The sequence below is a fragment of the Grampus griseus genome (genome assembly GCF_964374135.1).
Source record: "Grampus griseus genome assembly, chromosome: 8".
Classification (NCBI taxonomy): domain Eukaryota; kingdom Metazoa; phylum Chordata; class Mammalia; order Artiodactyla; family Delphinidae; genus Grampus; species Grampus griseus.
Genome location: NC_139002.1, coordinates 20,658,704 through 20,672,513, shown reverse-complemented (window position 1 = coordinate 20,672,513; position 13,810 = coordinate 20,658,704). Strand labels below are relative to the sequence as shown.

Genomic DNA, 13,810 nt, shown 5'->3' with positions numbered 1-13,810 from the left:
CATACAATGTTTCTCTTTCTCTGTCTGACTTGCTTCACTCAGTATGACAATCTCTAGGTCTGTCCACGTTGCTGCAAATGGCATTATTTCATTCTTTTTAATGGATGAATAATATCCCATTGTATGTATGTACCACCTCTTCTCTATCCATTCCTCTGTCGATGGACATTTAGGTTGCCTCCATATCTTGGCTATTGTAAACAGTGCTGCAATGAACATTGGAGTGCATGTATCCTTTTGGACCATGTTTTTCTCCAGATATATGCCCAGGAGTGGTATTGCAAGATCAAATGGTAGCTCTATTTTTAGTTTTTTAAGGAGCCTCCATACTGTTCTCCATAGTGGCTGTACCAATTTATATTCCCACCAACAGTGTAGGAGGTTTCCCTTTTCTCTATATCCTCTCCAGCATTTATTGTTTGTAGTCGTTTTTTTTTGGTTTTTTTTTTGTTTTTTTTTTTTTGCGGTATGTGGGCCTCCCACCGCTGCAGCCTCTCCGCTGCGGAGCACAGGCTCCAGACGCGCAGGCTCAGCGGCCATGGCTCACGGGCCCAGCCGCTCCGCGGCATGTGGGATCTTCCCGGACCAGGGCACGAACCCGTGTCCCCTGCATCGGCAGGCGGACTCTCAACCACTGCGCCACCAGGGAAGCCTTGTTTGTAGTCTTTTTGATGATAGCCATTTTGACTGGTGTGAGGTGATATCTCAGTGTAGTTTTTATTTGCATTTCTCTAATAATTAGTGATGTTGAACATCTTTTCATGTGCCTTTTGGCCATCTATATGTCTTCTTTGGAGAAAAGTCTATTTAGGTCTTCTGCACATTTTTTGACTGTGTTATTTGTTTTGATGATATAAGCTGCATGAGCTGTTTGTAAATTTTGGAGACTAATCCCTTGTTGAGCACATCATTTGCAAATATTTTCTCCCAATCTGTGGGTTGTCCTTTTGTTTTGTTTATGGTTTCCTTTGCTGTGCAAAAACGTTTGAGTTTAATTAGGTCCTATTTGTTTATTTTTGTTTTTATTTCTATTACTCTGGGAGATGGATCGAAAAAAAATATTGTTGTGATTTATGTCAGAGAGTGTTCTGCCTGTGTTTTCCTCTAAGAGTTTTATAGTGTCCGGTCTCGCATTTGGGTCTTTAATCCATTTTGAGCTTATTTTTGTGTATGGTGTTAAAGAATGTTCTAATTTCATTTTTTTACATATAGCTGTCCAGTTTTCCCAGCGCCATTTGTTGAAGAGACTGTCTTTCCAGCATTGTATAGTCTTGCCTCCTTTGTTGTAGATTAATTGACCATAGGTGAGTGGATTTATTTCTGGGCTTTCTATCCTGTTCCATTGATCTATATTTCTATTTTTGTGCCAGTACTGTACTGTTTTGATGACTATAGCTTTGCAGTATAGTCTGAAGCCAGGAAGCCTGATTTCTCCAGCTCCATTTTTCTTTCTCAAGATTGCTTTGGCTATTCCAGGTGTTTTGTGTCTCCATACAAATTTTAAGATTTTTTGTTCTAGTTCTGTGAAAAATGCTATTGGTAATTTGATAGGGATTGCATTGAATCTGTAGATTGCCTTGAGTAGTATAGTCATTTTCACAGTATTGATTCTTCTAATCCAAGAACATGGTATATCTTTCCATCTGTTTGTGTCATCTTTGATTTCTTTCATCAGCATCTTATAGTTTTCAGAGTACAGGTCTTTTGCCTCCTTAGGTAGACTTATATCTAGGTATTTTATTCTTTTTGATGCAATGGTAAATGGGATTGTTTCCTTAATTTCTCTTTCTGGTCTTTTGTTGTTAGTGTATAGAAATGCAAGAGATTTCTGTGTATTAATTTTATAATCTGCAACTTTACCAAATTCGTTGATGCGCTCTAGTATTTTTCTGGTGACATCTTTAGGATTTTCTATGTATAGTATCATGTCATCTGCAAACAGTGACAGTTTAACTTCTTCTTTTGCAATTTGGATTCCTTTTATTTCTTTTTCTTCTCTGATTGCCGTGGCTAGCACTTCCAAAACTATGTTGAATAAAAGTGGCGAGAGTGGACATCGTTGTCTTGTTCCTGATATTAGAGGAAATGCCTTCAGCTTTTCACCATTGAGTATGATGTTAGCTGTAGGTTTTTCGTATATGGCCATTATTATGTTGAGATATGTTCCCTCTATGCCCACTTTGTGAAGAGTTTTTATCATAAATGGGTGCTGAATTTTGTCAAAAGCTTTTTCTGAATCTATTGAAATGATCATATGGTTTTTATTCTTCAGTTTGTTGATGTGGAGTATCATATTGACTGATTTGTGTATACTGAAAAATCCTTGCATCCTTGGGATAAATCCCACTTGATCATGGTGTATGATCCTTTTAATGTGTTGTTGGATTCTGTTTGCTAGTATTTTGTTGAGGATTTTTGCGTCTTATGTTCATCAGTGATATCTTTGTCTGTTTTGTGGTATCTTTGTCTGGTTTTGGTATCAGGGTGATGGTAGACTCATAGAATGAGTTTGGGAGCTCTCCTTCCTCTGAAATTTTTTGGAAGAGTTTCAGAAAGATAGGTGTTAGCTCTTCTCTAAATGTTTGGTAGAACTTCTGAAGCCATCAGGCCTCGACTTTTGTTTGTTGGGAGTTTTTAAATCACAATTTCAACTTCAGTGCTTGTAATTGGCCTGTTCATATTTTCTGTTTCTTCCTGGTTCAGTCTTGGGATAATGTACCTTTCTAAGAATTTGTCAATTTCTTCCAGGTTGTCCATTTATTGGTATACAGTTGTTTGTAGTAGTTTCTTATGATCCTTTGTATTTCTGTGGTGTCACTTGTTAACTTTTCCTTTTCCATTTCTAATTTTATTGATTTGAGTCCCCTCGCTTTTTTCTTGATGAGTCTGGCTAAAGGTTTATCAATTTTGTTCATCTTTTCAAAGTACCAGCTTTTAATTTCATTGATCTTTGCTATTGTTCTCTTCATTTTTATTTCATTTATTTCTGCTCTGATCTTTATGATTTCTTTCCTTCTACGAACTTAGGTTTTGTTTGTTCTTCTTTCTCTAGTTCCTTTAGATGTAAGTTTAGGTTGTTTATCTGGGATTTTTCTTGTTTCTTGAGGTAAGATTGTATTGCTATAAACTTCCCTCTTAGTACTGCAGGATTGGTTGGAGCATTTAATTCATTTACATTTAAAAAAAATTTTATTTAGTTTTGGCTGTGTTGGGTCTTCGTTGTTGTGTGTGGGCTTTCTCTGTTTGCGGTGAGTGGGGGCTACTCTTTTTGTGGTGCGCGGGCTTCTCCTTGCAGTGGCTTCTCTTGTTGCGGAGCATGGGCTGTGGCCTTGCGGGCTTCAGTAGTTGCAGCACATGGGCTCAGTAGTTGTGGCACACCGGCCCTAGAGCGAACGGGCTTCAGTAGTTGTGGTGCACAGACTCAGTAGTTGTGGCTCGTGGGCTGTAGAGCGCAGGCTCAGTAGTTGTGGTGCATGGGATTAGTTGCTCTGCGGCATGTGGGATCTTCCCAGACCAGGGCTTGAACCCACATCCCCTTCATTGGCAGGTGGATTCTTAACCACTGTGCCACCAGGGAAGCCCCTTAATTCATTTACATTTAAGGTAATTATTGATATGTATGTTCCTATTGCCATTTTCTTAATTGTTTTAGGTTTGTTTTGTAAGTCTTTTTCTTCTCTTCCTCTTTTGTTCTCTTCTTTTGTGGTTTGATGACCATCCTTAGTGTTGTGTTTGGGTTGCTTTTTCTTTTGTGTGTGTCTATCTATTGTAGTTTTTGGGCTTGCTGTTCCCATGAGGTTTTGATATAGCAGTCTATATGTGTACAAGGTTATTTTAAGTTTCTGGTCTCTGCCCCGACTAGAGGAGTTCCTTTAGCATTTGTTGCAAAGCTGGTCTGGTGGTGCTGAATTCTCTTGGCTAATGGCGGCCTCCAGGAGGGTTCACACCAATGAGTACTTCCCAGAACTGCTGCTGCCAGTGTCTTTGTCCCCACAGTGAGCCACAGCTGTCCCCTGCCTCTGCAAGAGACCCTCCAATACTAGTAGGTAGTCTGGCCCAGTCTCTTATGGGGTCACTGCTTTTTCCCCTGGGTCCTGGTGAGCAGAATACTTTGTATGTGCCCTCCAAGAGTGGAGTTTCTATTTCCCCCATTCCTGTGGAAGTCCTGCAATCAAATCCCACTGGCCTTCAAAGCTGGTCTTTCTGTGGACTCCTCCTCCTATTGCTGGACCCCCAGGCTGGGAAGCCCAACGCAGGGCTCAGAACCTTCACTCAGTGGGAGAACGTCTGTGGTATAATTGCTTTTCAGTCTGTGGGTTGCCCATCCAGTGGGTATGGGATTTGATTCTATTGCGATTGCACCCCTCCTACCATCTCACTGTGGCCTCTACTTTGTCTTTGGATGTAGGGTATCCTTTCTGTAGGTTCCAGTGTTTTTCCATCGATGGTTGCTCAGCCGTTGTGATTCCAGTGCTCTTGCAAGAAGGGGTGAATGCATGTCCCTTTACTCTGCTATCTTTGAGATCCCAAATTAGATTTAAAGGGAGAGGTAGAGACCTGAAGTCAATGTGACTCTTAACCTGTGGACAAGAATAGCCCCACATGGTTGTGAATCTCTGATCTCTTTGTTAGATGCCACTCAAAAGATCAACATGCAGACATAGTAGTGACATGACAAAGACCTTTCTTTAATTAAAAACTTTTATCAATGATTGCATTGAAGGCATGCTTATCAGTTTTTAAAATCACATGACTCTGGGCACAGTAGTAAATATCCTCAGGATTTAACCATCTACCACTCTTCTGGAATGACTTCAGGATCCATGATGAAGATACTCCAGCCTTGTAATTCCTTGACCATCCCCACTGCAATGATTTTTCCCCCTCTGTGCCACTTCACTAAGGGCACGTACTGAGGCCACATCCTGCATCTTATTCCACAGAATTGCCCTACCCCTGAAATCCTGAACTCTGAAACTCCACTCGGTGCTCAAAGCCCCAATTTCCACACTCCTCCATTCCCATGAAACTTATTTTCAATCGCATCAAGTTCTCTTCTCCTTACTCTTCTCCATCTTCTCAGTTTATCAGCTTTCATTTAGTTTCTTCTGCCAGGTGCAGATTCCACGATCAATCCCTTCAAATACACTCTCATCACCGTCCTCACTTCCTTTGCCTTAGCGATCTCTGCCTCTCCTCTGACCAGTTCTGGTCCTACATTAGCTTATTTCTGGTTTCCTCCACTCAGGGCCCAGGCCTGCTGAGCGCTTCTAGAGGAAACACAGAACCTTGCGGGTTGATTCAATTACAAAATTACGATTTCCAGCCCCAGCTGAGTCCTTGGTGCTGCCAGGAAATCTTTAGCTCTTTCCAGCTTCCCACAGCGTCCCTTTCCTGAAGCCTGCGTCACTCTCCCTGTCCCTTTCACTCTCAACAGATAGACCTGCCTACTTTGTAATGGATAGAGGGGCAATTGGATTTGAGCTCCTTCAGCTGCCGTCTTCCCCACCTCCCCGTCTCCCCACAGAGGTACCTATTCCTGCCTCTCATCATCATCAGGGGAAGTGGCCCTCTTCCCTCCTCATTCATGCTCCTCCCCTTGTATCTGTTTCTGCTTCACTAACCCCTCATCTCAGCCTGCAAATGTCCTCTCATCCTAAAAAACCCTCATTCCTTCCCACCTTCCTCTCCAGCAAATACCCTCTCTCCTCCTCTCACCATTTCTGTTTTCCTCCTTCCTGAGGTCTTCTCAGTTCACTGCCATCTGACTTTTCACCCCACCGTGCATGCTATCAGTTCTCAAAAAGGTCACCAAAGCCTCTTAAATGTAAATGAAATGGGTTTTCCAGTCCTCAGCCTGACTTTTCTATAGCATTTGACCTTTTTGACCACCCGTCCTAACATTCTCTGGTCCTGGATTCCCACATAACACTTTCTCTTGATTCTTCTTCTGTCTCTCTGATTGCATGTTCTAAAATAATTTTTTTTGCTGCTCACTTCACTGCCCCTTTGATGTTGATATACCCCAGCCTCTGACTTGAGCATTCCCTCCTTTTCTCTCATTGTATGCTTTCTTTGCTATAGTAGAGATAATACATTCTTTAGAGTAAGATGGGGTGGGTTCAGATTTCATTTTCACCACTTGTCAGCACTGTGATCTTGAGCAAGGTTTTCCACATGAAAAATGGGGCTAATAAAATCGATTTTAATGACTGGATATGATGATTAAAGGAGATAATGCATACAAAGAGCTTCATTCAGTGGCTGACACCGATGGGCACTCAGTGCATTTTCATTCTCTTCTTTCCCTCAGTGCCCTCTCTCTCCACTCCCTTTCTTGCCAAATAACTTCTTATGGTTCACCTTACTTTTGTGGGTGTTGTAGATCCCAGGTTTTGGAGTCAGCCCTGGGTTGAGATCCTTGTTCTGCCACTTACCTGTCCTGTGACCCTGGGCTTGTTGTTGCTCTGAACTGTGGTTTCCACATCTGTAATATGGTAATAGTAGTTCCACATCTCTAATCAATGTGAAGAGGGGGATAAATATTTATATATTTGACCCTTGAACAACATGGGGGTTAGGGGCGCCAGCCCGCTGCATAGTGGGAAAACTGTGTATAACTTATAGTCAGGCCTTTATACCCATGGTTGCTTCACATCTGTGGTTCTGCATCAACCAACTGCAGATCATGTAGTACCACAGTATTTACTACTGAAAAAATCTGTGTATAAGTGGACCCACGCAGTTCAAAGTCATGTTGTTCAAGGGTCAACTCTATATACACACAGACACACACACACACTATATATATATATATATATGTATGTATGAAAAGATGTGGTGAAGTGCCTAGCACAGTACCTGGCATGTAGTAAGTGTTCAGTAGATGGTGTTATTATCCCGTTTGCACCTATGGTTATGTCTGTCACACAGAGATACTCTCAAATATCTCTCTCCCACCCCACACCCATCTCTTGTGCTCTAGACCTGTATTTTCCCAACTGGCTGTGGAACATCTCTACCCTGATGGTTTGCAAACGGCTCAGACTCTTGTTCAAAACTGAACTGTTTGCTTTTCCCCAATGCTTGCTCTTCATGTATTCTCTGTCTCGGTTAAAGCATCACCATCCATTCAGGTGTGACTTTTTGGACTCTCTCTTTTTGTCACTGCCTACCTCCTGTCAGTCATCTCTGACTTATTTCTGCTATTTGTTCCTTTCTAACTGTACTGCTTCAGTTTAGTCTCTTATCTTTTCTCACTTGTATTATTGCCTGAATGCTCCTCTTTCTGTCCCATATTCTACTCTGTGTCCAGAGTGACCTTCTTAAGATACGAGTCTCACAGTTTCACTTTCCTGTTCCAAAACTTCATGCTTTCCTGTTGAAGTTTAAGCCTTAAATTTAAGTGCTGGTAGGTCTTGTGCTGACCTGTTTGTCCATCATCGTCGCCCGCCACTGACAGCTCTTGTCTACACACTAATTTGTTTACTAGCTATTCCTCCAAGATACCATATGCCTTCAGGCTCTGCCTTTTTTTTTTTTTATTATTACCTCTCACTAGGATACCCTTCTACTCTTCTCCAGTTGGCGAACATCCTTAAAGGACCAGCCAAATGTCTTCTTTCCTCTTGATCTTTCCCTGATAACCTCATCCTTCCATCCTGTTGCTCCTGTGCATAGATAACGTTTTTTAACACTTCTCCATTGTTGCAGTAATCATTTTGTATTATAGTTATTTACATGCCTGTAATTGCTGGGCTTGGACAATGCCTGGCAGATAGTAGGGACTCAAAAAATGTTGGTTGATTTGAATAAATGAATGCATAGAATGACAGGGTAGTCTAGAAGGATCTTGTGAGGTGGAATCTAACAAGTTAAAATTTATTAAAGGTAAATATGAATCAAGAAAACCAGTTATGGGCTTCCCTGGTGGCGCAGTGGTTGAGAGTCCGCCTGCCGATGCAGGGGACACGGGTTCGTGCCCCGGTCCGGGAAGATCCCACATGCCGCAGAGCAGCTGGGCTCATGAGCCATGGCCGCTGAGCCTGCGCGTCCGGAGCCTGTGCTCTGCAACGGGAGAGGCCACAGCAGTGAGAGGCCCGCGTACCGCAAAAAAAAAAAAAAAAGAAAAAAGAAAACCAGTTATTACAAGAATGAAGATGGAAGAGATTGGTTTAACAGCAGAATGTGTTAAAAATTAGGGATTTTGCTTGACAGCTCAGTGCAAGTCAGCAATTTGAGGTGGTAACAAATAAAAACAAGAAAGAAAGAAAAGAATATGAAATATCTTAAATGAGGAATCTGAATGTCTGAGTTTATACACAGAGTATTGTGTTTGGCTCTACGTATCATGATTTTATTGGGATTTAGACCAGAATAACAATAATCATTGAAACTATTTTGTTTTTAATGTTTTTTGATAAAAATTACCAAAATAGAGTGAGAAACCACTAGCTAACGTTATCAAGGAAAAAGGGAGAAAACAATGACAATGAAGGAATTCCCTGGCGGTCCAGTGGTTAGGACTCTGCACTTCCATTGCAGGGGACACGGGTTCGATGCCTGGTCAGGGAACCAAGATCCCACAAGCTGCATGGTGTGGCCAAAAAAAAAAAGAAAAATAGAAAAGAAAAGAAGAAAAGAGAGAAATGACAATGAAAAAGAAGCCATTGAAATAGATAAAAAATTATAGAAGATTTTGTTGGCCTTTATGCAAATACATTTGAAAAGCTCAAGGAAATGGATAATTCCCTGAGGAAATACAGATTACCAAAATTGATAGAGGTAGAAAGTTTAAACAGACCAATTTCTGTTGAAGAAAACAAGAAACTTATTGTGAAACTGCTTCTTAAAAAAAGCAGTAGGCCCAGATTATTTCACAGGGAAATTCTACCAAACCTTCAACTATCAGATAGTTTCAGTGCTCTATATATTATTTTAAAGGATTGAAAATGAAGGGAAGTTTCCCACTTCTTTTTATGAAGCAAGTATAATATTGATATCTATACATGATAAAATTGTTACAAAAAAGAAGACAATTATTCATATTATTTATGAATATCCATAAAAAAGTACAAAATATATACTACTAATATAATACTAATAAATATTTTCTTAGCAAACAGAATCCAACACTACATTAAACATATAATTCACTGTAATTCAGTAGGATTAATTCCAAGAATGCAAGATAGGTTCATTATTTGGAAATCCATTACTGTCATATACCATATTAATAGATCTCAAGAAAAATAATCATAATCATAGTCATAATCATAATCTTCTCCATAAATGCTAATAAAATGTTTGTCAAAATTCAACATCCATTCCTCATAAAAATACTCAAGATAGTAGGACTTGAGGGATACTTTCTTAACACAATTTTGTATATATATATATATACACATACATACCTATTTATATATGTATTTTATATATACATATATTTATATATGTGAGTATATGTGTGTGTATATATATACATGTATACATATATATACACGTATATATCTACACACAGGTATAAATTAATATATTTTCGTTTTAGTCCTAAAACCAGTAATATTAATTGGGGAACATTACAAGTTTTTTTCTAAAGCAGAAACAAGGAAAGAATGGCTACTATCTTCACTTCTATTTAACCAGATGTAGCCAATACAATTAGACTAAAGAAATTAATTAGAGGCACACGGATTAATAAAGTAAACCTGGAAAGCCGCAGAGAATTAATGACAGAATAACACAAACAAATAAAAGGTGAGGTAACAGGATGTAAAATTAACATACTGAAGTCACTAGCTTTCATATACACAAATAATAACCAGTTAGGGGGCATAATGGTAGGAAAAAACCTCATTTAAAATAGCAACAAAGAAGAGTAAATGCTCAGAAATGGGTTTAACAAGAAATGTGCAAACTTTCAAACACTCCTAAAAGACACAATTAACTAGAAAGATCCTCTGTTCTTGAATAGGCTGGATGATTCAACATCACAAACATGTCAGTTCTCCCTAAGTTAATTTTTAAATTTAATACAATCTTAATAAAAATTCCAGTTTTTAAAGGAAGTTAGACAAATGAATACTAAAGTTCATGTGGAAAAATAAATATGCAAGAATAGTCAAGAAAACACTAAAAAAGAAAATTCTCAGCGAGGGGTGGGGACTAGCCCTGTCAGATGTTAAAATATACTATAAAGACTCTATAATTAAAACATTGTGATATTGATGCATGAATGGACAAATAGACAAGTGATACAGAATAAAAAGCCCAGAAATGGACCCAAGAACTTACGGAAATTGAGTTTATAAACTCAATAAAATTGAGGGAGAAGGCAGATTAAACATCCTCTCATATCAAAAATGATAAAATTATAAAGATGTCATCTCAAATCACTGCATAAAGAGGGCCTTAAAAAAAAACACCTTTATTTCCTGCAGTTAAAAAAAAATTGTGGTAAAAAACACAACTCAACCATATTTAAATGTACAGGTTAGTGTTGTGAAACAGATCTTCAGAACTTTTTCATCTTGATAAACTGAAACTCTATACCCATTAAACAATAGCTCTCCATTTCCCCCTCCCCTGAGCCCCTGGTAACCACCATTCTACTTTCTGTTTCTGTGAATTTGACTACTTTAGATATCTCATGTAAGTGCTATCATATAGTATTTGCCTTTTGTGACTGGCTTATTTCATTTAGATGGTGTCCTTAAGGTTTATCCATGTTATAGCATGTGACAGAATTTCTTTCCTTTTTAAGGCTGTATAATATTCCGTTGTATGTTAAATTTTGTTTATCCCATTTTTCAGCTGATGGACGCTTGGGTTGTTTCCACCTTTTGGTTACTGTAAATAATGCTGCTGTAAGATGGGTGTACAAATAGCTCTTTGAATCCCTGCTTTCAAGACCGTAGCCTTTTAAGACAAGCCTTTAAGAGAAGACCAAGCCTTTTAGTTGTTATTCATGCTGAAGACATTAAGCATTCAATCTGTCAAGCATAAGAGAGAAAAGACTAAATAATATTAAACCCTTTTAAAAGCAAAGCACAAACTTTTCCTTACAGTTTTGATGTTCCATCATTTAGATACATCATTTCTATAGTGTAATTATATGGACGAAAATGATTATCCAGTAAGGGTAGTCATGGGTAGTCATCTTACTTGCTTACTTTAGCATAGTTCTGATAAATTTGAAAAAATTTTAAATAAATAGAAAATGTAATATGTATAAGATATGAAGATAACTATCTCTAAAAGTTTTGGAATCCATTTTAATTTGAGAAATGTCAAGCATTCCATATGATGATATCTTGGCTATAGGTTAAAGACAGAATTATCTTAGGCATCACCAGCTTAGGGTTTTTCTTTAGCCCTCTGATGTGTGAGCTTTTTGAGAAGGGGTAAGGGTCAAGAGAATGTAAGTTGCTCTTTCATTGTTGTACTCCAGGATATACTCAAAAGCTCTCAACCCTTAATTTCAAGTTCTTTGACTGAGCAGGTTCTGCTGGGAAGCCATCCCATTTCCTTATTTCTGTATTTGAAATCTCTCATTTTGACCCCATGTTTATCTTCCTAATATTTATTTTTCTATTTTTGCTCCTGTTTAAAGGTACAATCACTGGTTTGATGGAATGGCTTTACTTCACCAGTTCAAGGTGGAGAAGGGCACAGTGACATACAGGAGCAAGTTTCTACAGAGTGATACATATAAGGCCAACAGTGTTCATGATCGAATTGTGATCTCAGAATTTGGCACATTGGCTCTCCCCGATCCATGCAAGAATGTTTTTGAACGTTTCCTGTCAAAATTTGAACCGCCTGGTAAGCAGCCTTTAATATGCTCAGAATTTGCAGGGGATAGTGATGATTCTTTAAATTATTATGATATATGTCAAGCTATATAAATATGAATATTGAAATATATATTTTTTTGATATGAGAGGATGTTTAAACTGCTTTCTCCCTTGAGAAAGCTGTGGTGTTTAAATAACTCTGGGGTTTGATTTCAGCAATTACTGACAACACCAATGTCAACTATGTGCAGTACAAGGGTGATTACTACATTAGTACGGAAACCAACTTCATGAACAAAGTGGACATTGAAACCCTGGAAAAAACAGAAAAGGTAAAATATAGGTTAAAAACGAATATAATAAACCCTAAAATTTTTCTCCATTCCAAATACTTTGTAGAGTAGCTAATATCTGAAGAAAAAATTGGATCCTTAAACAAAACCAAAGTTACCCACTGATTCACATCATTGTGTACCCCCTGTCCTGGTTAGAAGGGCCTGTGGGGTTGGGGTTTTCCTTAAAGATAGTTCTAGACTTCTTCTTCCTTAGTCCTAATGTCTGAAGGCTAGGGCGAAGGAGAAATAGAGTAGTACAGACTTATTTTTTTAAATATTTTTTTAACATATTTATTGGAGTATAATTTTTTTACAATGTTGTTTTAGTTTCTGCTGTATAACACAGTGAATCAGCTATATGCATACGTATATATATCCCCATATCCCCTCCCTCTTGCATCTCCCTCCCACCCTCCCTATCCCACCCCTCTAGGTGGTTGCAAAGCACCAAGCTGATCTCCCTGTGCTATGCAGCTGCTTCCCACTAGCTATCTATTTTACATTTGGTAGTGTATATATATCCATGCCACTCTCTCACTTCGTCCCAGCTTATCCTTCCCCCTCCCCGTGTCCTCAAGTCCATTCTCTACATCTGTGTCTTTATTCCTGTCCTGCCTCTAGGTTCATCAGAACCTTTTTTTTTTTTAGATTCCTTATATATGTGTTAGCATACGGTATTTGTTTTTCTCTTTCTGACTTACTTCACTCTGTATGACAGACTCTATGTCCATCTACCTCGCCAGAAATAACTCAGTTTCGTTTCTTTTTATGGCTGAGTAATATTCCATTGTATATATGTGCCACATCTTCTTTATCCATTCATCTCTTGATCCATTAGGTTGCTATCATATGACCCAGCAATCCCACTACTGGACATATACCCTGAGAAAACCATAATTCAAAAAGAGTTGTGTGCCACAATGTTTATTGCAGCACTATTTACAATAGCCAGACTTATTTTTGCCAATTCATTTTCTGCCTAGCTACAGGTAGAACTGGACTGGAGATTATCTAGACCCATACTGCCTTCACGTTACACATTAATTAAAGATAAAATAAAACTTTGGGCCAGAATTTTAATTTTAATTCTTATTCTTTTGATCTTTCCTGTGATCTTGTGATCTTGGGCAAAATAAAAAATTCGTACTGGATAATCATTTTTGTCCATTTTTTGTTGTTGGTGGTGGTAGAGTTTTTGTTTGGTTTTGTTGTTCTTTGGTCTTAGTTTCTTTTTCTTTAGTAGGAAAAATAATTTTGATTTCTCAGAGGTGAGACATTAGGGCTTAAACTGTAGTTTTTATATCTTATTTTAAAAATATTTGACACATCCCTACTGTCTATGTGTCTAAATAGAGATCTTCCCATGTAACATTTAAGTCTCTGTATGGTCTTAAATTTGCAGGTAGACTGGAGCAAATTTATTGCTGTGAATGGAGCAACTGCACATCCTCATTATGACAAAGATGGAACAGCATACAACATGGGGAACTCCTATGGGCAACATGGTAAAGTTGGGATGGGGGTCTTTTAAAAAATAATTGGGAGTTAACTATCTTCCCACAGTTCCATTATGGCCAAGATGTTAACATATATGAAACTTCATTTGAAAGGTTCAGAAAGAAATCTCCAAAGTAGCATTACTGAACTTAAAATATATAATTTATAATTAAGTTCTGTTGT

At 38.4% G+C, this 13,810-nt stretch overlaps 1 protein-coding gene across 1 annotated transcript in view; it reads left to right on the top strand.

Annotated features, from left to right (window-relative positions):
• Window positions 1-13,810, top strand: part of BCO2 (beta-carotene oxygenase 2) — a 43,133-nt gene that overhangs the window by 7,647 nt on the left and 21,676 nt on the right. Inside the window, exons 3-5 of the mRNA XM_082660204.1 lie at window positions 11,612-11,823; window positions 12,012-12,127; window positions 13,533-13,635. Coding sequence (XP_082516330.1) covers window positions 11,612-11,823; window positions 12,012-12,127; window positions 13,533-13,635 — 431 coding nt within the window. The remainder of the gene's footprint in view (window positions 1-11,611; window positions 11,824-12,011; window positions 12,128-13,532; window positions 13,636-13,810) is intronic.